The sequence below is a fragment of the Zeus faber genome (assembly GCF_960531495.2).
Source record: "Zeus faber genome assembly, chromosome: 12".
Classification (NCBI taxonomy): Eukaryota; Metazoa; Chordata; class Actinopteri; order Zeiformes; family Zeidae; genus Zeus; species Zeus faber.
Window position 1 is genome coordinate 32,558,151 of NC_137196.1, and position 23,379 is coordinate 32,581,529.

At 46.8% G+C, this 23,379-nt stretch overlaps 1 protein-coding gene across 1 annotated transcript in view; it reads left to right on the plus strand.

Annotated features, from left to right (window-relative positions):
- Window positions 1-213: 213 nt before the first annotated feature.
- ranbp9 (RAN binding protein 9) overlaps window positions 214-23,379 on the plus strand; it is a gene marked incomplete at its 3' end in the record, with an annotated part of 24,678 nt that continues 1,512 nt past the window's right edge. Inside the window, exons 1-12 of the mRNA XM_080010759.1 lie at window positions 214-703; window positions 1,454-1,565; window positions 3,335-3,387; window positions 3,997-4,164; window positions 4,433-4,455; window positions 4,643-4,827; window positions 6,864-6,976; window positions 7,760-7,868; window positions 8,119-8,240; window positions 8,967-9,117; window positions 9,468-9,580; window positions 10,616-10,767. Coding sequence (XP_079866885.1) covers window positions 496-703; window positions 1,454-1,565; window positions 3,335-3,387; window positions 3,997-4,164; window positions 4,433-4,455; window positions 4,643-4,827; window positions 6,864-6,976; window positions 7,760-7,868; window positions 8,119-8,240; window positions 8,967-9,117; window positions 9,468-9,580; window positions 10,616-10,767 — 1,509 coding nt within the window. The 5' untranslated portion in view covers window positions 214-495. The remainder of the gene's footprint in view (window positions 704-1,453; window positions 1,566-3,334; window positions 3,388-3,996; window positions 4,165-4,432; window positions 4,456-4,642; window positions 4,828-6,863; window positions 6,977-7,759; window positions 7,869-8,118; window positions 8,241-8,966; window positions 9,118-9,467; window positions 9,581-10,615; window positions 10,768-23,379) is intronic.

The window sequence follows — 23,379 nt, forward strand, 5'->3', positions numbered from 1 at the left end:
TTTGAACATTAATGAAAACAGAAAAATATTAAGCGTCTCCTGGTCCGATTCTCAGAATTCCAAGTTTCCGTTGCATCCCTAACGCAGCACTGTTCGATCCCATGCGGAAGTGCGGAGGCGCTCTGCACCAATCACAGGAGAGGAAACGTTCCGACAACAAACAAAAGGGGCAGCTGTGCGCACCGCGGCTCCGTCGCTCCGCATCCAGCCGTCAGTTAGCACTCGTACCGCCGGGCTCCAGACGCTCTCCCCCCGTGTCACACACCCACTGCCCGGGCTTTAGCACTGTGTCTGGGGCTTCGTGTCAGCTCATGTCCGCTGATTCAGCGGTGGCTCAGTGTCGCTGTGAGGCTAGCTCGCTAGGCTAGCTGCTAACTAGCCGCTAGTTGACTGTGAACCCTGCTAGCCTAGCCTGCTAGCTCCGCTGCCCACAAACCAGCCTCTCTCTCCGGACCAGCGGCGCGGCTTGCCGCCACCAGCCGCCGCTCCGTAGCCATGTCCGGCTCATCCGGCCTCCTCATGGCGGTGGTGGTTCACGGGGACTCTGCTCTGAACGAGCAGGAGCAGGAGCTCAGCCAGCGGCTCCGGAGGCTCTACCCGGCCGTCAGCGAGAAGGAGACTCCGCTGCCGCGCTCCTGGAGCCCGAAGGACAAGTTCAGCTACATCGGCCTTTCGCAGAGCAACCTGCGGGTGCACTACAAAGGTAGGGCACTAGGTTAGCATGGCGGCTAGCCACCCGAGAGGCTAAAAACAAAGCCCAAAGACATCTCTCCGGCCTCACCCTGCCCAGCGGCCCGGTGGCCCCAACCGGCTCCACCATACACCGCTTCATGGTGCTTCACTAAAGAACCGGATAAAATCTATCCTACATATTAATCAGAACTCGTTGCAACGTATAAAACAAGTGTCATTTGTGTGTCTTGTCAGTGAAAGGGTTTTGTTTTCTGCTTGTGTTTAATCCGTCTGTTCAAGGTCTGATGGGATTATTTCCCCAAACGCTGTAGTGTAGAATCACATGTGGCCCCGGGTGTGACCTCACATTTGGACTCGGGAGTCTCATTTGCATGACCCCGCCCCCAGAGAACAGGCACAAAGTGGGAGCTGCTGCATTCTCAGCCAGAGGGCCAATCACGGTGGACATGTGGTAGTTGATAATAAATGGGGTGGGTCGTGGGTCAGCGTCTTGGCACTGTACCTCAAAGCACAAGGTTGTGGGTTCCAACCCGACACAACCCGTTCACATGGCTTTCCAAGGGCATGTGAGGGTTAGACTCTCCTGCGGATGCCCCCAAGCAAGGCATCACTCCCCGGGCGCAGCTATGTCACAGCAAACTGCTCCTGATACTAAGATGCTACGGTGTGTGTAAAGGCGCACTGGTTTCCTCCAAAGGCGTTATTATAGAATGGAAAATACAAAAAAGTGAACCACAAACTATTTGACCCCCACCCCCAGGTCACGGAAAGACCCCAAAAGACGCAGCATCAGTTCGAGCGACGCACCCCATCCCCGCCGCCTGCGGGGTCTACTACTTCGAGGTGAAGATCATCAGCAAGGGACGAGACGGGTAAGAACCAGAAAAATGACGTTAAACGAAAAATCTGAGTAAAGGTCTCTCAGCGTATTCGGGTCACTAGAACTCTTTTTGAATACATTTATGAGAAAACTTTGAAATGATCCAAGATTAAATTGACATACAAGTTGAGGCAGTGCATCATGCCTGCAGGTTTAATACCAGCATGAGCATATGAGTCGAACAACTTGTAACCATGCTGCTCTGGGACTTGATCCCATGTCCCTATCACGTGACGGACATAACGTTTGTTTTGGGTGGATCCGCTAGAACGCTGCTATATAAATGCACTCCATTTACCATTGATGTATTTTTGTATAGATTCATGCATATCGTATTTGAATTCATGGTTCTGATTATAGTCGTATATTTTTTCTCGTAAATTTACGACTTTTTTACTCTTAATATTGTTCTAGCGAAAAATTTTCTAGTGGCCCCAATACACCGTCGTACTGATGAGTTCAGAGCAAACAGAAGCTGAAATGTCTGAACTACAGACTTTTTTGCTCAAACAAAGGGTTCATTCCAAAAAACGTTCTAGTGGTTAATGTAGAACTGTTTTAATAGACATATTTCTTATTTTCCCTGTTTTTTAACCTCCTGCCTCTCAGCTCCTACTATAGACCATGATATGTGCTCATACACCGATCAACCACAACATTAGAACCACCACTGATAACGCTAGTATTATGTAGCTCCTCCCCATGTCCCTAAAACAGCTGTGAGGTTGAGGCATGGACTCCACCTGACTCTGAACGTGTCCTGTGGTATCTGGCACCAAGACGTTAGCAGCAGATCTTTTAAGTCCTGGAAGTTGGAGGTGGGGCCCCCATGGGTCAAAATTGTTGTTCCAGCACATCCCACAGATGCTCCATGGGATCGGACCCTAAACCAGACTGAACCCTCGGTCCAGTTGTGATGCTCACATGTCCATTGTAGGTGCTTTCAGGGGTGGACAGGGGTCAGCATGGACATTGTGAGCGCTCCCATACGCAGCAAGCTGCCAGGCACTGTGTGTTCTACACCTTTCTATCATAGCACCATTCACTTTTTCAACACTTTGTGCTGCAGTAGTTCTGCTGTGGGATCCAACCAGACAGGCTAGACTTCATTTCCCACATGCATCAATGAGTCTTGGGCCCCATGACCCTGTCGCCGGTTCCCCGGTCGTCCTTCCTTGGACACTTTTGGTCGGTACTAACCACTGCATAGCGGGAACAGCCCATAAGACCTGTGCTTTTGGAGATGCTCCGACCCAGTCGTCCAGCCTCACAATTTGCTCCTTGTCAAAGTGGCTCAGATCCTTACGCTGCTTCAACACATCGACTTCAACCAGGTGATCACTGTCATTCACTTCACCTGTCACTGGTTTAATGTTGTGGATGATCGCTGTGTATGACATCTTTTTAATAAATATTATTGAAAATATAATTATAATAATATTACAAATATCATTAAAGATTCCTTTATTGATACATCATTATACAGGTATAAGGGGGTAAAGTTCTTAGGTTTTGTTTAGCATATTACTAGAATTGGTATTATTAGACTAAAGTAAATAAAAATTGCTTTACTTTAATAGTTACTGCTTGTAGATCTGCTGTGCCGTGCATCTGCTTTAGTTTTATGTTTAATACACAGCTGCCGTTAATTCAATATACACGAGCACTCTATGACATAACCTCATGTAATAGAATACTCTGCATAGGACTGTCATAACAATGTGTAGTACTGTTAATAAGAGCTGCTGTGTCTGTCCACAGGTACATGGGGATCGGCCTCTCAGCTCAGGGCGTCAACATGAACAGACTTCCTGGTGTGTGTGTGTGTGTGTGTGTGTGTGTGTGTGTGTGTGTGTGTGTGTGTGTGTGTGTGTGTGTGTGTGTGTGTGTGTGTGTGTGTGTGTGTGTGTGTGTGTGTGTGTGTGTGTGTGTGTGTGTGTGTGAGACATTCTAAATCAGGAATGTAGTCTTAGCCACACTGGACACTGCGCTGGCGAGCGTATCCCACAATGCATTGAGGACAAGACAGCAGTAAAGGTTTCTGTACAGCGTCGTCATGACAACGTGCTGGAAGGAAATGGAGCGGTGATATGATATGTAGTATGTCTGAGAGGACATTCTTCTTCTTACTTGAATTCTAAAGTACTCTGGACCATGGTAGCAACATGTTGTGTGTATCATGTAGAAAGCAGGTCACATTAGTGTTTGACAAGAAACTTTTCTACGACCGGATGAACTGACATCGACTGGTGATTAAAAAAAAGTCACGAAATCCCTTGAACTCTTATAAAAGAAGGAAATCTGCTCATTGAACCAAACATTGTAATGCAGACATGTGGCCCTAGTTATCAGAGGCTGCGGGGCCCCCGGATACAAGCAGCTGGTTTGCTCCTAGTGTATTCACCTTACTTTCACCTCCTCAGGCTGGGACAAACACTCCTATGGTTACCACGGCGATGATGGCCACTCCTTCTGCTCCTCTGGCACCGGGCAGCCCTATGGACCCACGTTTACAACGGGCGATGTGATTGGCTGCTGTGTCAACCTCATCAACAACACCTGCTTCTACACAAAGAACGGACACAGCCTAGGTGAGAATAGTTCCACTGAACGAAAATGAACAATTCACATTCTGTTACAATAAGACATGTTGGTGATAAGAATAATCTGGCCTGTAAAGATGATGATAAAAATGATGCATATGACCCTGAATGTTGATGCGCTGGTTCCGGCTCATCATAACATCATAGAACACAGCACTGTTATAGCATGATGTCTTTACAACATAATGGCCCGCATGCATCTGAGTGGCGGCTAGCTGCCTTCATGCTAACTCAGTCTGTGTCTGTTGCTCTGCAGGTATTGCCTTCACAGACCTCCCGGTGAGTAGCCTCTACTTCCATTTACTATGGTTCTATGTTCTGCGCCTGGTGGAGAAAGTTTTATTTTTGGTTTTGTTTTTCCACTCTATTGTTTAATGTTGATCATGTTTGAGGCCAGTTTCAGTTTGTTTGAAGCACTGGTAGCCAGTGATCACGGTGCTGGTTGAACTGGAGCTGTGTCTTGCAGCCCAACCTGTACCCGACAGTGGGGCTCCAGACGCCCGGGGAGGTGGTGGACGCCAACTTCGGCCAGCACCCTTTCGTCTTCGACATCGAGGACTACATGCGCGAGTGGAGGACCAAGATCCAGGCCCAGATCGACCGCTTCCCCATCGGAGAGCGGGAGGGAGAATGGCAGTCCATGATACAGAAGTAAGAGCCCACGTCGACACAGTTCACTCTGAACTGAGGACATTTAACATTGTGTCCAGGCCACTTCCCTAAAAGCCTTATTGTGCTGCTCATGCTGTTCCTGGTGTGCTCTGCTGTATGGGGCGCTTCCATCTTTATACGCTCTTTATTGAACATGGCCACGCAGTACAGTATTACTCATAAAGTGATCATGATACAATGCAGTATTATTGTCCTGCGTGCATGTCTTTAAAACTGGTTCATGTACAATACACGGTGGCGCAGTGCATTGCACTGCTGCCTCACAGCAAGAAGGTCCTGGGTTCGATTCCCGCCTGGGGCGCTGTTGGCACGTGCTCCGGCGGGTTATCTCCCAAACAGGAGCCTTTCTGTGTGGAGTTTGCATGTTCTCCCCGTGTTCACATGGGGTTTCCTCCACCTCACGTCAGTAAGGACCCCCACCAAAAACATGCACCCATCATGGTCTGACCAGCGATGGACACTTATCACCTGGTCCCCGGGCGCGTCCACGTACGCTGCCCACTGCTCCTGGCTGTGCCCCCGGAGGAAGGACAAGCCAGGATGGGTCAAAAGCAGAGGAGCCATTTCACCGGCCACCATCAAGCATGTGCATGTGTGTGTGTGTGCAAGCATGTGTTGTGGAGTGTCGTGTGACGATTAAAGACTGTTTCTACTGTTTCTTCTTTCTTCTACAGATCTAATGTTGTATTACCATGTTACTGTATAAGTACCCTGTACAGTACTGTAATACAATCTTGTAGCTATTGCGTTGAACACTACACCACAAACTACAGCTTTGCTATGTTCATCACACATACATTTTAATTGAACGTCTTATTAAATCTATACAGTATTGTAGAAATAATTTCAAGTCTTGTCTTTATTATTTGGTGCCCAAATAGCATTGAAAGACAAGTAGCTTCCAACCAGAACGTAGCGTCTGTCCTGGTGAGCTCCACTTCAACTCACTCCTTTCCATCGTGCTAAACAGATTGGGGTTGAAATGCAGACGAGTGTCATGGCCTTGATCCAGTCAAAGTCCTGAATAGCTTGGGATTTAAAGCAGGAAGTGTATAGTGCAGAGTGATGGTGCAGAGCCTCCAACCAAGCCCTAAAACCGGCCTCCACCCTTTAGTGTGTGTGTGTGTGTGTGTGTGTGTGTGTGTGTGTGTGTGTGTGTGTGTGTGTGTGTGTGTGTGTGTGTGTGTGTGTGTGTGTGTGTGTGTGTGTGTGTGTGTGTGTGTGTGTGTGTGTGTGTGTGTGTGAATAAATCAAAAACATTGATTTATTTATTTTCTGACGTTTCCATAATTGAATTAAACAAATGGAGCTCCACCCTTTCCGGCGGTGCTTTAAGCTCTGCGCTGCTCACCTCAAATTAGTTGAGAAAAATAAGTTTACAAACTGTATACGAGGGAAGGAGAGTGGAGCTCAGCTCCTCCACACTGAAGCAGCCTGGTTGGAGCAGGAGGCTATGGAGGCAGGGTGCTCCATGCGTCCTGTGAGGAGTGTCTTCAGTAAAAACCTTCTTCTTGCTTAGAGTGTTTTTTATTCTGGAGGCTCTTCGACACCCTGACGCTCGGACCTCTGGCTTGTGCCGATTGGAAACTTGAGGTGCCATCTCGGAATGCGGCGAACGACTAGATGTCCCGCCGCTGTCAGAGCCTGAACCTTGGGCCAGTCGTGGACAGCCGGCCTTCCTGCTGAGCTCCCACCAGAACCCTCCGTCAGAACCTCCGTTGTGGCAGTGGAACCGGCTTCCTTGATTTTCCATGAATCAGAAGCTGCTGAAGTTCCGCCTCCTCAGTCCTGGATCTTCCTGGATTAGTCCGTCTGAGTAAAGAACCTTCTGACTGACTGGTTCTGGGTGAAGGATGGCTGATGGACAGGCTGTTTCACTACTTAACACGTGATGTTACTGCAGAGACCCTGAAAGGCGTCATGTGATCTTGTTCTGAATGTTGGAGAACAGCTGTGGGAGTTTGTTTTTGCGCTGATCTTTGTCTGGCGGCTTGTTCCTGCGCTGCCCCCTGCAGGATGGTGGCGTCCTACCTGGTCCACCACAGCTACTGTGCCACAGCCGAAGCCTTCGCCAAATCCACGGACCAGGCTGTGCACGAGGAGCTGGCCTCCATCAAGAACAGACAGAGTGAGTACTTTAAGCCCCGCCTCCAGCCAACACCACTTCCTGTTGCCCCCCCCACAGTCCCACATAAACCTTTAACTGCAACCTTGTTTTATTGCTGGATAGCGTATCAACATAAGATGGATATGGTGATATGAGACTATTATGGTCTTAACATTAAAGTCATCAAATCCATTGCAGTAAAGTTGTTTTCTTCAGAGTGTTCTAGATGTTCTAACCAATGCTCCTAATATCCACAATAGTAATGATTGGTTCTAGTGTGTGTGTGTGTGTGTGTGTGTGTGTGTGTGTGTGTGTGTGTGTGTGTGTGTGTGTGTGTGTGTGTGTGTGTGTGTGTGTGTGTGTGTGTGTGTGTGTGTGTGTGTGTTAAACATCTCATGAAAGAACAAACAGTCACCAATGTTCACAGGAAGTGCTTCCCGTTGCGTTTGACCCACAGGGAGCGCCACATCTCACATGTACACCATTCAATAAACCAAAGGATCTAGAACACACAAGATGAATCCAAATGGTCTTCAGGTAACAGGGACATGTATAACATCTTTATCTAAATGTTTCCTTTGACTTCCCAATTCCAACAATTGTACTGGGGGAAAAAAAAGAGAAACCTTTGAAAGTTTGGAGAAAAGCCGCTGGAAACTCAAGCATTTCTCATCCCAACAATCCCAAAAAAATTCTGACAAATCCAAGAGGAACCAGCCTCTAAGACCGTGTGTGAGAAGCTAATGTGAGTGGAGGGTTTGGTGTCTGGGTGTGGTTATCCTGACGGAGCTGCTGCCCCTGCAGAGATTCAGAAGCTGGTGCTGTCTGGTCGGATGGGGGAAGCCATTGACACCACCCAGACGCTGTACCCCAGTCTCCTGGAACGGAACCCCGACCTGCTCTTCATGCTCAAGTACGTCCAGGCTCAGATCAAGCTGAAGAAAACAAAAGGCACAGTCGTTCAGAAATGTACATTTATTTCAGCCGTAAAACTCTGTGGGATTTGGAAAAATAAGCTTCAGTCGCAGCTGAAATATTCAGGATTCTTATGTTTGTTCCTACATTCCGGATTTGATTGTAACTGAAATGCTAGTGAACTCTACATCCCAGATATATCCAGTTCCTTTAATGATGTGTTGATATATTCCACTACCCCCCTGCAGGGTGAGGCAGTTCATAGAGATGGTGAATGGGACGGACAGCGAGGTCCGTTCCCTGGGGGGGCGGAGCCCCAAGTCCCAGGACAGTTACCCCGGGTCGCCCCGGAGCCAGGCCCACCTCACAGGTATACACACCAGGGATGCAGGGGCCCAGCAGGCCCTCGGTTCACTGTGGAGTCAACAGGAAGGCACACACACACACACACACACACACACAGTGACAGTGTGTGCTGCATGTAGGTCAAATCAGTGAATTGAAAGGTAATTTCATAAGGATCTTTTTCTCACAAAGTTCATTACATGTAAAGAGTGAAGTCTGGGTTTGAGGAGTGGACTTGATGCTGCAGGAATTTTGGGTTTGACTGAGTCTTCAACAATTAAGAGTAATGACAGCATTTTCTAATAAGTTATTACATATTGTGTTCAGACCTCATCTCACTGCAGTAATACTTTGCATACATTTATATTTAGTATTTTCAGTTCCCATTGCACAGCATATATTGCACAAAAATTTGCTCAATATACATAATTATATACGTTTATACATATTTTTATTTTATTTTTGATGCTATATATATTTGATTTATATCTTTTTTGTATTTCCTTATTTTTTATTCTTATCTTGTTTTATTTTTTTATGTACTATGCTGGACACAGTCTCTGGAGTTTGCCAAAAAAAGCATTTCACTACATGTTGTGCAGTGCAATATGTATGTGACAGATCTTTTGAATCTTGAATGATGCCTTGTAACAAACCTTGATTCTCCGTCTGGTTTCCACCTCAGATGAAGTGACAGAATCGTTCTGTAAGGTTTCGGGTTCCAATCCCAAATTAAAATGCTGCTTCTTAGGGATGGATAACAGCTGCTGTAACGGAGTGACGACCAGTAAGAGCCATGACTCCGTCCCCCACCTCCACAAGCCCAGCCCCCCCGGTCCTAGCTCCGCCTCCCCAGCCGAGACCAGCCTCAACGGGACCAGGACCCAGCCGCCCTTCAACAGGTTCTGACTCACCAGCTGCAGCAAACTCCGCTTCACACCCAGAGTTTCCCTTAGAAAAACTTTGAGAAAAACCATCTCTGTATTGTCGGCAGGAAAGGTGGACCCCGTCACCAAGAATAGACATGGCATAGAGGAGCTTACATACAATGCAAACACATTATTTAGACGGTTTCTAAGGAGAAACAGTCCTTCAAAGTTAACTTTTTTTTTTAATACAGGAAGTATGTATTCTTGTGTTCACTAGTTTACTATTTATTCCATTGACTGGTGCATGCTGGGTGGTTTGTACGGCACTATAGACCTAAGGCAGTGAACGTGTGATGGACCTGGAGCATATTGTGTTTCTGTAGTAATGATGTGGACATGGAGGTGGACCACGTCACCAATGGCGTCTTGGAGTCGTCATCCAACGGCTTCCTGAACGGCTCCTCACACCGTGCAGAGCCGCCCGACACCGACATGGGTGGGTACTGGGACATGGGTGCTGGGGGGTAATAACCGAAGAAGCTTCCTGGGAAAGTTGTGCAGTCGGTTGTGATGCAGGCCTTCTTCAGATTTCTTTGTGATTGTTGCGACCAAATATTGCTGACATCAGTTAGTTTTTCAATAGTTATTGCCCTTGCAAATTCCTGGAGAGGCAGAAAATATGCTGTGAAGTTTATTATTAGATCATTCTATAATCTAATACACAAACTTGGTGTGTGTGTGTGTGTGTGTGTGTGTGTGTGTGTGTGTGTGTGTGTGTGTGTGTGTGTGTGTGTGTGTGTGTGTGTGTGTGTGTGTGTGTGTGTGTGTGTGTGTGTGTGTGTGTGTGTGTGTGCGCGCCAATGAGTGTACATGACTTATCCCCATTGGTTCTGGTGTAGAAGGTTGGTATTTTGTCGCGGCGCCTCCAAGCAGCGGAAGGAGCCCCGAACTCCGCAGCCCTGTAGACACCCTACGGCTGCAGGAAAGCCCCGAGTACCCTGCCCTGCGGCCACAGAAGACAAAATTTTTTTTTTCTAAACACCACAGCTATACCGAGCCTGTCCCACCTGGTGTTTGGTGTCACTGAACCGCTTTCCATCAAATCCATCTGTGGCAGTTTCAGGGTCCTCCGGCACAGAGACATAGACGATGGGGTTGACAACACACAGTTTATTGTAGAGAGTGGGCTAGGTGAAACAAGCCAGGAGCAGATGGACATGTGTCATGACTCAGGCTCCTCTCCTGAGCGAGTGTGGGGATGGGGATTTTACCAACCAACAAGCTACAGATATGCCGCCACTCTGATCCTGGGTCCCTAATTACCTAGATCCAGGACAGGTTTGGCTGCTCAAACCACACCTCCCCACACCATCATTTGTTGCCACCAGCAGGGGAAAAACCTGGAAAAGTCAGTAAATATAGTATCGATGTAGTGATATGAGACTAGACATGGTTAAATACCCATATGGGGATACGTGAGAAGACCTCCCAGTGGAGGTGGAGTAGACTGAACCCTCCGCTCCTCCCCCAGAAGTGGAGTCGGGCCAGACCAAGCGGCAGCTGTGCGGGGGGAGCCAGGCGGCTGTGGAGCGGATGATCCACTTTGGCCGTGAGCTGCAGAGCATGAGCGAGCTGCTGCGCCGCCAGTGTGGCAAGAACTCTACCAACAAGAAGATGCTGAAGGTGAGCACTGCCATGGCAACCAGGACAACACATACTACCTGCTGCTTAGTACTGTTGCCATGCCAAATAATGAAAGAAAATATATTTTGTATTTCATCTTCATATCAATGAAAGGATCATACCTTTGACAATATATTAAAAGGGTTGATTTCCTTATCAGTTCCCTGTACAGGTAGGATGGATTAGAAGAAGGGTTGGGGTAAGGGTAGGGTACAGTGGAGTAGGGTAATGATGGAGCCCTAGGGGTGGAGCATAGATGGTTCTAGATGATAGATTCTAGATGTTTATTTAAGATTAGATAAAATAAACCTTTAAGTCCCACACCAGGGAAATTTACAGTGTTTTTTATTTAAATATTCCCGTTAGATTACATGGGGAAACATAGTTCACTTACCGAGACGCTGAACAGGGCTGAATAACGCCGATCGATGGTTTCCTTGAAGGCGAGCGTCCAAGTGAAGATCATTCCTCCATATTCCATGTGATGTGAAGTCACAATGTGAAATCGTTTTGATAGAATTTAACCTTTTAAATCGTACTACATTTACACACACAGAGCCACTGTTGTGAAACGGCGAAGAAGAAAAACCCTTCGTGTCACGCACCTACGTCACCTCCGTAAACAGATGGTTAAAGCGCAGCATGAGGGTGTTTCGGTCTAACTTGTCTGTGAAAACTTTCTTCTCCATATAGTTATGGATTATGGGAAGCGAGTGGCAGAAGCTCTCACTCATATTTGGGACCTTAATCTGACCAGTGTGATAGATCCAAGTCAGTGTAAGCAGCGCGTACTGGACTTCACTTTCCGTGATGAGTCAGTTCTCCCACAGCGACGTGGAGAAAGACAGCGCTGCTGAATGTGATATTACTCCGGACTTGGAGAACATTTCAAACAGTGGATTTCAAACTTCATGTGACCATGAAACGGAATATTTTCAAGAACCACCGGAGCAGACCGACTATACGTCTGTTGTTGTGACAACGGAAGAGGTCGATGACGTGATAACGTTCGTTGCGGTTGGTGACAGATTTTCAGATTTCAGATTTTCTGAGACTCATAGTATTGATAGACTACATTTTGTTGTGTTGTCCAAACTCCAAAATAATTCCACTTTTATAAAATATGTATATTGTTACTGTTAAATAAAAACTTTTTTAAAAACAAAATTAGTTGTGTTGGTGGTTGGCCCATTCAGCAGTATGTTAAGTAGCCACGAGGCTTTGTTTGTCCTCCGACCATTTGCATTGTGGGAGCTGAATGAAGCTGGTGTGGGTCAAACTTTGAAGGTGATTTATCTCAGAAACACAGTTTGCCAAACCCTTGTCATTAACAAATCATAGCTTTAAAATATTTGCTTGATTTGCACAAGTGACAGCTTGTTTGGAAGCTCCGATTCTCCACTTTCAAATGATGCGGGAAAATAAAATCTCGAAAGCCGCCAAATGACCCTAAAGTACGCAGTGGGTCACATATACATACCATCATACATATGTGTAGTTAAATGACATACAAGATGTTTGTTTATCACAAACATTCTAGATTCTAGAGGTTTATTCGCCACATACGTATACATACTTTCATACATATATGCAGTGAAATGTAATGCAACGCACCCGGTGATTACACACAATATGTCCGAGACAGAACACAGTAGCTACCTAAGAATTTCTTTCTGCTAGACCAGCTAACTGATTCCTAAAACGTAATGCAGTAAGTTGAATACTTATAGAATAAAATAAAAATATATAGAATAAAATAAAACGGAATAGGCTTACGTATATGGGATAGGCACTTATGTATCTACAAATATGTACATTAAAGTGCCATGTGAATAAAGTGAGATAGTGTTTGTGTGATAATACAGCACAGTATACAACAGTACGGCGCAGCAATACCATAACACCGAACAACCCAGAACAGTGACACAGTATATGTATGCTAGATACAGTACAGAAGGTAGTGGAGCCTATGTGTGTGTGGCTCAGGGAAGACCCCGGGGGGGGGGGTGTGTGTGTGTGTGTGTGTGTGTGGTTAAATGCAATGCACCTGGTGATTATGCACAATAAGTACAAAGACACAATAGCTAAGTAATAAACTAACAGATTCCTAAAACGTAATTCAGTTAGTAAATAAAATAAGAGTAAAAAGGTAATATACTGAACAGGAATACAAAATAGAAATAAGAGGAATAGACTATGTATACAGGTTCTCCTCACTTAACGGCCTTCCTGTTTACCGACCCTTCGGACTTACGACCAGCTCTCTGACCAGTCTGTATTGTACGCTGCCTACAATACTGCGGCGTCTCAGTGTCAAGCATCTCATTGTGCATCACTGGTCTGTCTCGTTCCCGCAGTCTCAGCATTCACGACACTAGCGCTTGCAATCGCCACGCCCCCTTACCGTGAAATAACAGTAAAGGGATGGGTCCTCGCTTAACGACCAGCTTGCTTAATGACCTGGTCGTAGGGACGGAACTCTGTCATTGAGTGAGCAGTACCTGTATACAGTTATGTGACGTAAAGTGGCATGTGAACAAAAGAGGTTGTGTGTGTTTAGATGTACAGTTTTACAACAGTATGTCACAGCAATACGGTAACAATACGGAATGCAGTACAGTTTGCAACATGCGGCACAGTAAGGCAGTGGGGCCTATGAGTGTCTCAGTGAGGGCCCCAGGTGAGTTCAGCGTTGATAGTCCTTATGGCTTGCGGGAAGAAACTCTGTCTCAGTCTCTCAGCCTTGCTGTGTGACTGTGGAGGTGCTTGCCGGACTGCGGCAGCTGGAACGTTCCTTTGCTGGGGTGGTGAGGATCCTTCATGATGCTGCGGGCTCTGCTACTACACCTCCTGGTGTATAAGTCCTGCGGGGAAGGGAGAGTAGTTCCAGTGGTACGTTGGGCTGAATGCACCGGCCCGCCGGTCCTGAACAATACAGTTCCCAAACCAGGCAGTGATGTTGCCTGTCAGGATGCTCTCCACTGCTCCAGAATAGAAGGACTTGAGGATCCTCACCGAGACCCAGAATTTCTTCAGCTGTCTTAGATGGTAAAGACGCTGCCTCGCCTTCCTCACCAGAATGTCTGTGTGTGTGTATAGTCCATGTTAAGTCCTCTGTGTTGTGGACTCCCAGGTACTCGAAGCTGCTCACCCTGTCAACAGGAGTCATTAATCACCACGGTGCGTGCGTCCTCGTTTGTAATCTCCTCCTTAAGTCCACCATCAGCTCCTTAGTTTTGCTGACGTTTAGTAGGAGGCTGTTGTCCTGGTACCAGAGTGACAGGTCAGCCACCTCCTCATGGTAGGCCTTCTCGTCGTCGTCGTCGGTGATCAGGCCCACCAAGACGGTGTCGTCAGCAAACTTGATGATGGTGTTGGAGCTGGACCTGGCCACACAGTCATGTGTACAGGGAGTTCAGTAGGGGGCTGAGGATGCACCCCTGGGGGATCCTGTGTTTAGGGTGAGGGAGCTGGACATGCTTCCCCACCCGAACCGCCTGGGGCCGGGCTGTGAGGAAGTCCAGGGTCCAGGCACACAGCGGAGTGTTCAGTACTAGCTCCCGCAGCGGTGTGCAGTACCTGGGAGACCGCGTCGTCCGTGGATCTGTATGACCGGTACGCGAACTGCAGCATGTCAATGGTGTGGGGAGGGAGACGCAGATGTAATCCTTCATCAGCCTCTTGAAGCACTTATTGACCACCGCGGTCAGGGCCACCGGACGGTAGTCATTCAGGCAGGCTAGAGAGGGGATCTTCAGCACAGGGATGATGGTGGACCTCTTGAAGCAGGACAGGACCACAGACTCAGCCAGAGAGGCTTTGAATATCCTCGTGAGCACCGGGGCTGGCTGGTTCGCACAGGTCTTCATTTTTTATTTTTAAAACCCATGCTGTCAGCATGCTAGGCATATAGCACAGAGTATTTGTTCCATTGCATCGAGGACAGAGTTGGTCTGCAAGTAGAGTTCAACTTCTACCTGCAATGCAACTCTTCATTAATTCTCAAATCATCATGAACTGCTGCAATGTCTGTCCTGTGGACGACCTATAGGATGACAAGAGCACCATTTTTTGTATATAGAGCCTCCACCAATCCCCCTCTTTGAGGAACTATTTTACGATGTTTGGGTCTATAAACAACTAATCACTACTCCAAGAGGGGGAAATTCACCACAGGGGGGACTATTACACACAGAACCAAACATTTACATGGAAAACATATTGGACGACATGTATTGAAAAGCAGAGTTAATCAGGTCTAGGAAAACTGGAACTACAATTGGGCATGTGGCCTCTTCCTGTCATAGTTATGGCGGTAAATGAGGGAGGAAAGGAGGGGATTGCATCTGTGTGTGTGTCAGTGTCCACCGGTGAGTGTACATGACTTATCCCAATTTGTTATGGTGTATAAGGTCGGTATTATATCGGGGCGCCTCCAAGCAGTGGAAAAGGCCCCAAAGCCCCCCCCCAAGCTCTGCAGCTGCATAGACACCCCACGGCTGCAGGAAAGCCCCGAGCACCCCAGAGAAGCCAGATGCCCAAGGAGCAACCCCTACACCCGGCCCCAAGGAGCATAACCCAGTTCCAGGGAGCACCAGGAGACCCCACACCCCGGGGCACACACATACAACCCACTCCCAAGTGCAGTCACAAGACGCAGCTGCAGAACCCAGGCTGCGGGCGCCAGACCCGAGGCCGACAGATCAATGATCCGCCGGTGAACCGGCGGGACCTCCTGGCCAACCAATGCCCCGCCCCACTGCAGCCGACCAGGCGCCCCACCCGGCTGCGAGCCCCGAGTGCCCATCCACGTAGCAGAGTGTGCTCAGCGCAGGGCACCCGGATTTTAGGATTGGTGTGCGATTGTATGTGTTCGAAGCTAATATGAGTGAGATGAAAATTTCGGACGGACGAGAAGCATATCAGGGCAGGAGCATGACAGGCAAGATGGCAGCCGCCCGCCACATCCCCATGCACATAATTTGCATCCCACCCATTCCGCACCTGCTAGGCCTATTTTGTGGTGTATGTACTGAGTGTGAGTTTTGGCACTGGGAGGCATAGGCAAACGGCAACCAGATCAACAAAGGGGCGCAGCAGCCCGGGGTGCAGCCTACCTACAGCAACCAGCCACGGGCGCTGCTAGGCCTCCACAGTCATTGTTTTTCTGTAGTGTTGCTAGTTTAATTCTCCGTTTCTTGTATTTCCAATAAAATTTCATTGAGTCTAGAGTATTAAACCAATTTACTATTGGTTGCACTGGGGTCATTGAAAATCTATAGTTTATTTTTGGTAGTTTATTCATTTTCACTGCTGCTATCCTACCAATTAGTGAGATGGGTAGGTTGTTCCATTGAATGAGGTCTTCTTCAATAGATTTGAGCAATGGAGTAAAGTTAAGGGTAAACAGATCTGACAGATTGGTGGAAGTATCAATACCAATGTATCTAATGTTGCCCATTGTAATGGTTAAGGGAACTTCTTGGGTTACAGCATTGCAGTTTTCCCCAAGACCTTGGTTTTAGTCCAATTTATTGAATAGTCCGAGATAGCTGAGAATTTAGATATAAGATTGAACACTTCCGGTAGGGATTATATTTGGTTCCGTAAGTACAACAAAATATTGTCTGCGTACAAACTGATTTTGTGAACAGTTTCCTGTTTGTGTGCCAACGATAATACTGTTTTGACGGATGGCCGCTGCGAGGGGTTCAATAAAGATGGCGAATAGTAAAGGGGAGAGCGGACATCCTTGTCCTGTGCAACGTAAAACACTGAGGTGTAACCATTCGTGATGACAGAAGCAGATGGTGAGTTGTACAGGATTCTGATCCATTGAATGAGTGACTCTCCAAAGCCAAATTTGTTGACGGTTGAAAAGAGATGTCCAATTAACCTTGTGAAATAGTTTTTCGGCATCTAAAGAGGCAATAACAGTATTTACGTTGTTCCTTTGCGATAGGCTGATCAGACTGAATAAATGGCGCATGTTGCTGGATGAGTGTCTACCCTTGACGAAACCTGTTTGATCTGGGTGAATTATGAATGGAATTACTTTTTCAATTCTGTTGGCTAGTGTTTTACTAATAATCTTTAAATCACAATTAATTAGGCTTATGGGTCTATAACTGGAGGTGATGGTTGGGTCCTTATTAGGTTTGAGCAAAACGGAAATGAGACCAGTATTCATGTGCGGAGGCATGGTGGAGGTGGACTTAATCTCTGTAACCATTCTGATGAATAATGGGCATTAAGTGGCCAGAAGTGTTTATAGAATTCTGCTGAGTAGCCATCTGATCCAGGTGATTCATTGTTGGGCATAAAGAAGAGAGCTTTCCTGAGTTCTTCTAGAGTAAGTTGTTGATCTAATGTGGTGCCTGCTATGTGGAAAGTTTAGGGAGGTCAATATCATCAAGGAATGAGTTAATGTTTGATATATGATTCATTATGAGTGACAGCTTATTGAAACTAATTGGCCCGTGATCAGAGATTACAATAGGATGGATTTCAGGATAACTAATTTTGGACATTACAGAGTTACTTGTCAAAAAGTCGATTCTAGAGAAGCTTTGGTGGGGTGGTGAATAATATGTGTATTCTCCATTATGTGGATTTTTTGATCGCTGAGAGCAAGATCACACATAAACCCTATTTTCCGCACTATAGGGCGCACTGGATTATAAGGCGCACTGTCAATTAATGGTCTATTTTCGACCTTTTTTATATATAAAGCGCACCGGACTATAAGGCGCATTAAGCGAAACAAAACAGTCCGATAAGTCAGTCAGTCAAACTTTGTTAAACGTGTTCACAATAACTCTCAACATTGTTCAAACGTTAATGAGCGTATTCACAATAACTCCCAACCTTGTTCAGTTGTAACACGTAAAAAAAAACAGTCTGATACCGCTAAATCAAACGTTAGCGTATTCACAATAACTCTCAAAATTGTTCCGTTATAACACGTAAAATACAACACAATACACTCACTTTTTCAGTTCATTCCTCGTCCACAAATCCCTCAAATTCTTCATCTTCAGTGTCTGAGTTTAACAGTTGGGCGATTACGGCATCCAGCATGCCCGGATCCCTCTCGTCATTATCCGAGTCAGTGGTGTTACTGTTACCTGGCAGTTCAATGATGATTCCGGCCTTCGTGAAAGCTCAGACCACAGTTGAGACTGTACCTTAGCCCAGGCATCCACAATCCATTGGCAGATAGTAGCGTAAGTCGCCCGGCGCTGTCTCCCTGTCTTGGTGAATGTGTGTTCGCCTTCTGTCATCCACTGCTCCCACGCAGCTCACAGTTTAACTTTGAACGCCCTGTTGACACCAATATCTAGCGGCCGGTTCTTTAGTTTATCCACCCGGAATGATGGCAAGCTCCGAATTAGCTTCACTTGGTTTTTGACAGCATCGGTGAGATGGGTGCGCATGGAGTCGCAGATCAATAGGGACTGAGATTTGTGGAAAAAAACATCCGGTCTCTTGACGTAAATTTCTCTTAGCCACTCACTCATCTTTTCCTCGTCCATCCAGCCCTTCAGGTTAGCTTTGATGACGCCGCCGGCTGGAAACTTTTCTTTTGGCAAAGTCTTCCTCTTGAAAATGACCATGGGTGGAAGTTTCTGGCCATTAGCCTGGCAACCGAGAACTACAGTGAAGGATGACTTCTCGTTCCCTGTGGTGTGTATAGACACCGTTCTGGACCCTTTTCTCCACAGTGCGGTTCACGGGCATATCAAAGGTGAGGGGAACCTCGTCCATGTTGGTGATGTGCTCTGGCCGGATCTTCTTTTCAGTGATCTTGTTTTTGCAGTATGCGCGGAAAGTGACCAGCTTTTCTTCGTAATCTTTTGGCAGTTGCTGCGAGATGGTAGTTAGTGTGCGGATGGAGAGATTGTCTTTTCATAAAACGAAAGCACCAAGAAGGAACGCCTCGAAAGTCATTGATATTCATGTCCCGTGCTAACGTTGTTGCCTTCAGTCGAATAGAGACTGTAGAGACGCTTCTACCTGCTGCTCTCTGTTCAGTAACCCACTGTTCAATTTTGTCCTCTAACTGTGGCCATCTCGCCTTGTTCCCTCGGAAACTCTGTGTGGTCTTCTTTACTTGGCGCAGGTCATCTTCTTGCTTCCTCCACTTCTGTACCATTGCTTCATTAATGTTGAATTCTCTCGCAGCTGCTCTATTTCCATGTTCTACTGCGTGACTGATAGCCTTGAGTTTGAAGTCCGCGTCGTAAAGGTGTCTCTTGACGTGCCATTTTGGGGTCCGTATACACACACTGTAATATTATGGTGAAGCACAGTATGTATTACTCCGCGACGCTCCTGACCACGGTATCCGTAATGTTGCAAGCGGTGCGGCTTTGTAGTTTACCAAAGTCGTACTAAGACATGTTGAGAGCACTGTGTACCACACAAAATTGCTTCGAGGTCAGTAAGCACAACCAGAATTATTCCATATATAAGGCGCTCCGGATTATAAGGCGCACTGTCGTTTTTTGAGAAAATTAAAGGCTTTTAAGTGCGCCTTATAGTCCGGAAAATACGGTATTGTTATATAGTGTCCGACGAACACCAGGGCTTGTGATTGTTTCTGGTTTGTGAATGGTCTAAACTTGGATCCAGTACTGTGTTGAAGTGTCCTCCCAATATCATAATGAAGTCATAATTCTACGAGTTTTGAAAATGGATTGTGAAAGAAATTTGGGTCGTCCTCATTGGGGCCACAGATATTAGCTATGGTTAATTAGATGTTTCCTAAAATGCCGTTAATCATTATGTAATGCCCTTCTGTGTTTGATATTGTGGTTTTATTCTAATATGGGATACCCTTTTCACTACATTTTGCAGACGCTTTTATCCAAAGCGACTTACAATTATTCAAACACCGACAGACACAGCCATCAGGAGAAATTAGGGGTTAAGTGTCTTGCTCAAGGACACTGCAGCATGCTAGCAGGAGGAGCCTGGGATCGAACCAGCAACCTTTCGATTACTAGACGACCAGCTCTACCTCCTGAGCTACCATCTCCACCCCCATCCCCACCTTTGAGGTACGCGGATGCAGTGAGGGGAGGTTCTTGCAGTAGATAGAAGCTGGGGTTCACCTTGGTGAGGTGAGTTAGGATTTTGCTACGTTTAGCAGGTGAGCCCAAACCTCTCACATTCCAACTAACAACCTTGATGGGTGTCATTGAAGTTAGTTAGTGGGTGAAGGCACAGTGCATCCAAGGCAATAGCTATACTACCGTGCCCATGTTTTCCCATACATAAGTCTGAGTTTTTCTCCTTTACATTCCTTTTTACTGTCCGAGTATTGCAGGAAGTTTGAAGGGATAAACATAGAACATTGCACAGTTAGACATGCATATAGTGAGAGACGGAATAGAGTGAGAGTGATGGGAGAAGTAGGGAGGGAGGGATTAGGAAGGTGAGATGATGAGTGAGCAATATTTGAAATCCTGACTTGCATGCTAGTTTCTACATCTCGCAGTATACAATAACCATAATTACCAAAATACATACATACACTACTCAAAAAAAGTTAGGGATATTTGACTTTCGGGTGACATTTATGGAAAATGTAAAAAGTTCACGCTACAGTGATATATCATGAAAGTAGAGCAGTTAAGTAGAAGATACAATGGTGATTTCCTCATCTCAAACAATTTATTGAAACAAAAGCCAACAACAGTGGTGGGTTTACCACAACAAAAAATGTCAATGTCTCAATAACTTGTCATGTGCCCTTGAGGATCAATTACAGCTTGACAACCAAGTCTCATGCTGTTCACAAGTCGACTTATTGTCTGCTGAGGCCTGGCCCCCGACTCTTCTTGAAGGGCGGCCCTCAGGTCATTGAGGTTCTGGGGTACAGAGTTAGGAGCCTCTACACGGCCACTCAGCTGATTCCAGAGGTTTTCTATGGGATTCAGGTCTGGAGAAAGTGCAGGCCACTCCATTTGAGGTGCCCCAGTCTCCAGCAGCCGTTCCCTAATGATGCCTCCTCCATGAGCTGGAGCGTTGTCGTCCATGAAGATGAAATGAGGCCTGTGTTGTTCATGCAGGGGCACAATGACTGGATGAATGATGTCATTCAGGTAGTATGGGCTTGTCACTGTACCATTCACAAAATGTAGGGCAGTTCTGTATTGACAAGACGCACCTGCCCACACTGTAACACCACCACCACCACCAAAGGCTCGTTTGGTGACAGTGGCTGATGCGTAGCGCTCTCCTTGACGTCTCCATCATTTCTGCTCGACGTGAATCGTCTTTCATCAGAGAACAGCACTGAGGCCACTGGTCCCTCGTCCAGCGTCAATGCTCCCTGGCCCATGCAAGACGATGATGCCTGTGCCTGGTGGTGTGGTCAGGTGGTCTAGCACGCAGACCACGCTGATGTCAATGGTTTTGAATGGTCTGATGTAACACTTGGTGCCTCTCACCTCCCTTAAATGTGCCTAGAGTTGAGTGGCATCATCATCCGGTTGCGCAGGGCACTGTTCACAATGAAGCGCTCATCAGTGTGGGATGTGGCCAAAGGACGTCCACTTCTATGCCTTTCTGTGACTCTTCCAGTCTCTGTATCTCTGTTGCAACCTGCTGATGACACTCTGTGACACTCTAAGCTCAGTGGCCACTTCCCTCTGAGAACATCCTGTTTGAAGCCTCGCAAGGCGAGGTGCTGTTGATCAGTTGTTGGTGTGGTCTTGGTCTCATGATGTCAACATGTGAACAGCTTGATGAAGAGGACTTTAAATACCAACTCTAATTGAACCAGGACATGTATTGGTGGATTCATGGATCAAACACCTGTTGTTAATTTTTCCGTTCAGCTCCTTGTTAGAGAACAGCAAGTTGTGCAAAAAGTACTTAAACATTGAACAGTTGGACATGTGCATTCAAAAGTTTAGAGAAGGTCAAATTAAGTTCACCTGTAAAGGTTATAGTGCATTTTAGCTTCATCCTGAAATTTCACCCGAAAGCCGAATATCCCTAACTTTTTGTGAGCAGTGTAATTATCAGAATAACCAGGGTGTGGTGGAGGAGTCTCGGAATAACAGACCGTCAATATATAGTTTATCAACAACCAGCGATACCCATTTACCCTTCTGCCGGTTCTCCTTCAGGATGGGGTACAGCACCTTCCGTCTGTTGTTGATCTCTCAGGGGAATTAGTCGTTCATACCCAGCGTGGTTCCTTTCATCTCCCGTCCTTTGCTTTCAACCAGCTCCTTGTGCTTTAAATTTTAAACTTAGTAATAATGGGGACAGTTCCCCACAGTGTCCCAGTCGGTGAACCCGGTGGAAGGTGATCTCCGGTGTCTGGGGAGTTTCAGGGCGGTGCTGGTGAAGTCTTTCACCATGTTTTCTTGGGACTCGGTGTTGTTCTCTGGGATCCCAGAAAAGATGAGGTTGTCCTGCATACTTCTGGATTGCATATCTGGGATATTCTCTTTCATTATTTTTTTTTTGAACCTCCATCTCAGTTGTGAGACGATTTGCGGAGGTTTTCGTATCTCGCTGACTGTGCTGTGCAGGAGATCAAGGCTGGCTTTGATCTCGGTGTTGTCTTGGAGGAGCGGACCAAGCATGTCCAGCTTCTTGTTAATATCATCCAAGACACCTCTACAATGCTGGATACTAGATCGTCTGTGTCTGTTGTTGCGTCTGCCTTCTTCCTCTTGGTGGGAATGTTCTGGTCCTGGTTCTCTTCCATCACGCACTCGTTATAATAATAATCGCATTTGCAATTTATTTTGTTAATTGTCTTGAGTTGCAGCAGATTCTCGGTGGTTTAGTCCGTGCAGCAGGGCGCCGCCATGTTCGCTCTGTACTCACCCACGAGATCAGTTTGCTCCCCTCTCACCCAGCACAGGTCTTCAGTACTGGTCCAGATACACCATCTGGGTCCGCAGCTTTCCTGGTGTTCACACGCATCAGAGCCCTCCTGACGTCATGCTCAGACAGAGAGTGCTCGCTCATCCCTAGTTGTGTAACTCAGATTAGCTGTAGAGCTAGCGGTGTGTTGTTGCCAGGGTGAAACTAAGCATAAAAGGAGTTCAGTTTGTTGGCTAGGGAGGCGTCGACCCTCGTAGCTGGGGAGTGGCTGCTCTTGTAGTTTGCAATAGTCTGCAATAGTCTGCAGCCCCTGCCAAAAGTGTCTGGTGTCCTGTTGCTCCATCTGTAGCTCCACTGTATCCCTGTACGTCCGTTTAGCGTCCTTCACCGCCTTCCGCAGGTTGTACAACCTTGTAACTGTCCATATTTCTGGATACACAGACCATCGTTCTAAACGGCCGTGCAAGCATTCAGAGCGCGGCAGATGGATTTATCGACCCACGGTTTCTGGTTTGGAAATATTCGAACTTTCGCCGTGGGAACGATGCTGTCTGCTAAAGTAGCTATGAAGCTCACAGCTACTTCCGTAAACTCGCTGACGTCACTGACGAACTTGATTGGAACATGTCCCAGTCTACGTCAGTAAGAGCGTCCTGCAGCGTGGCCTCAGATTGGTCCAACCACCGCTTTACATCCCTCGTCACCACCGTTCCACGTACGATGCACGGCTTATTAACAGGAAGTAACGAGATGCCAGCG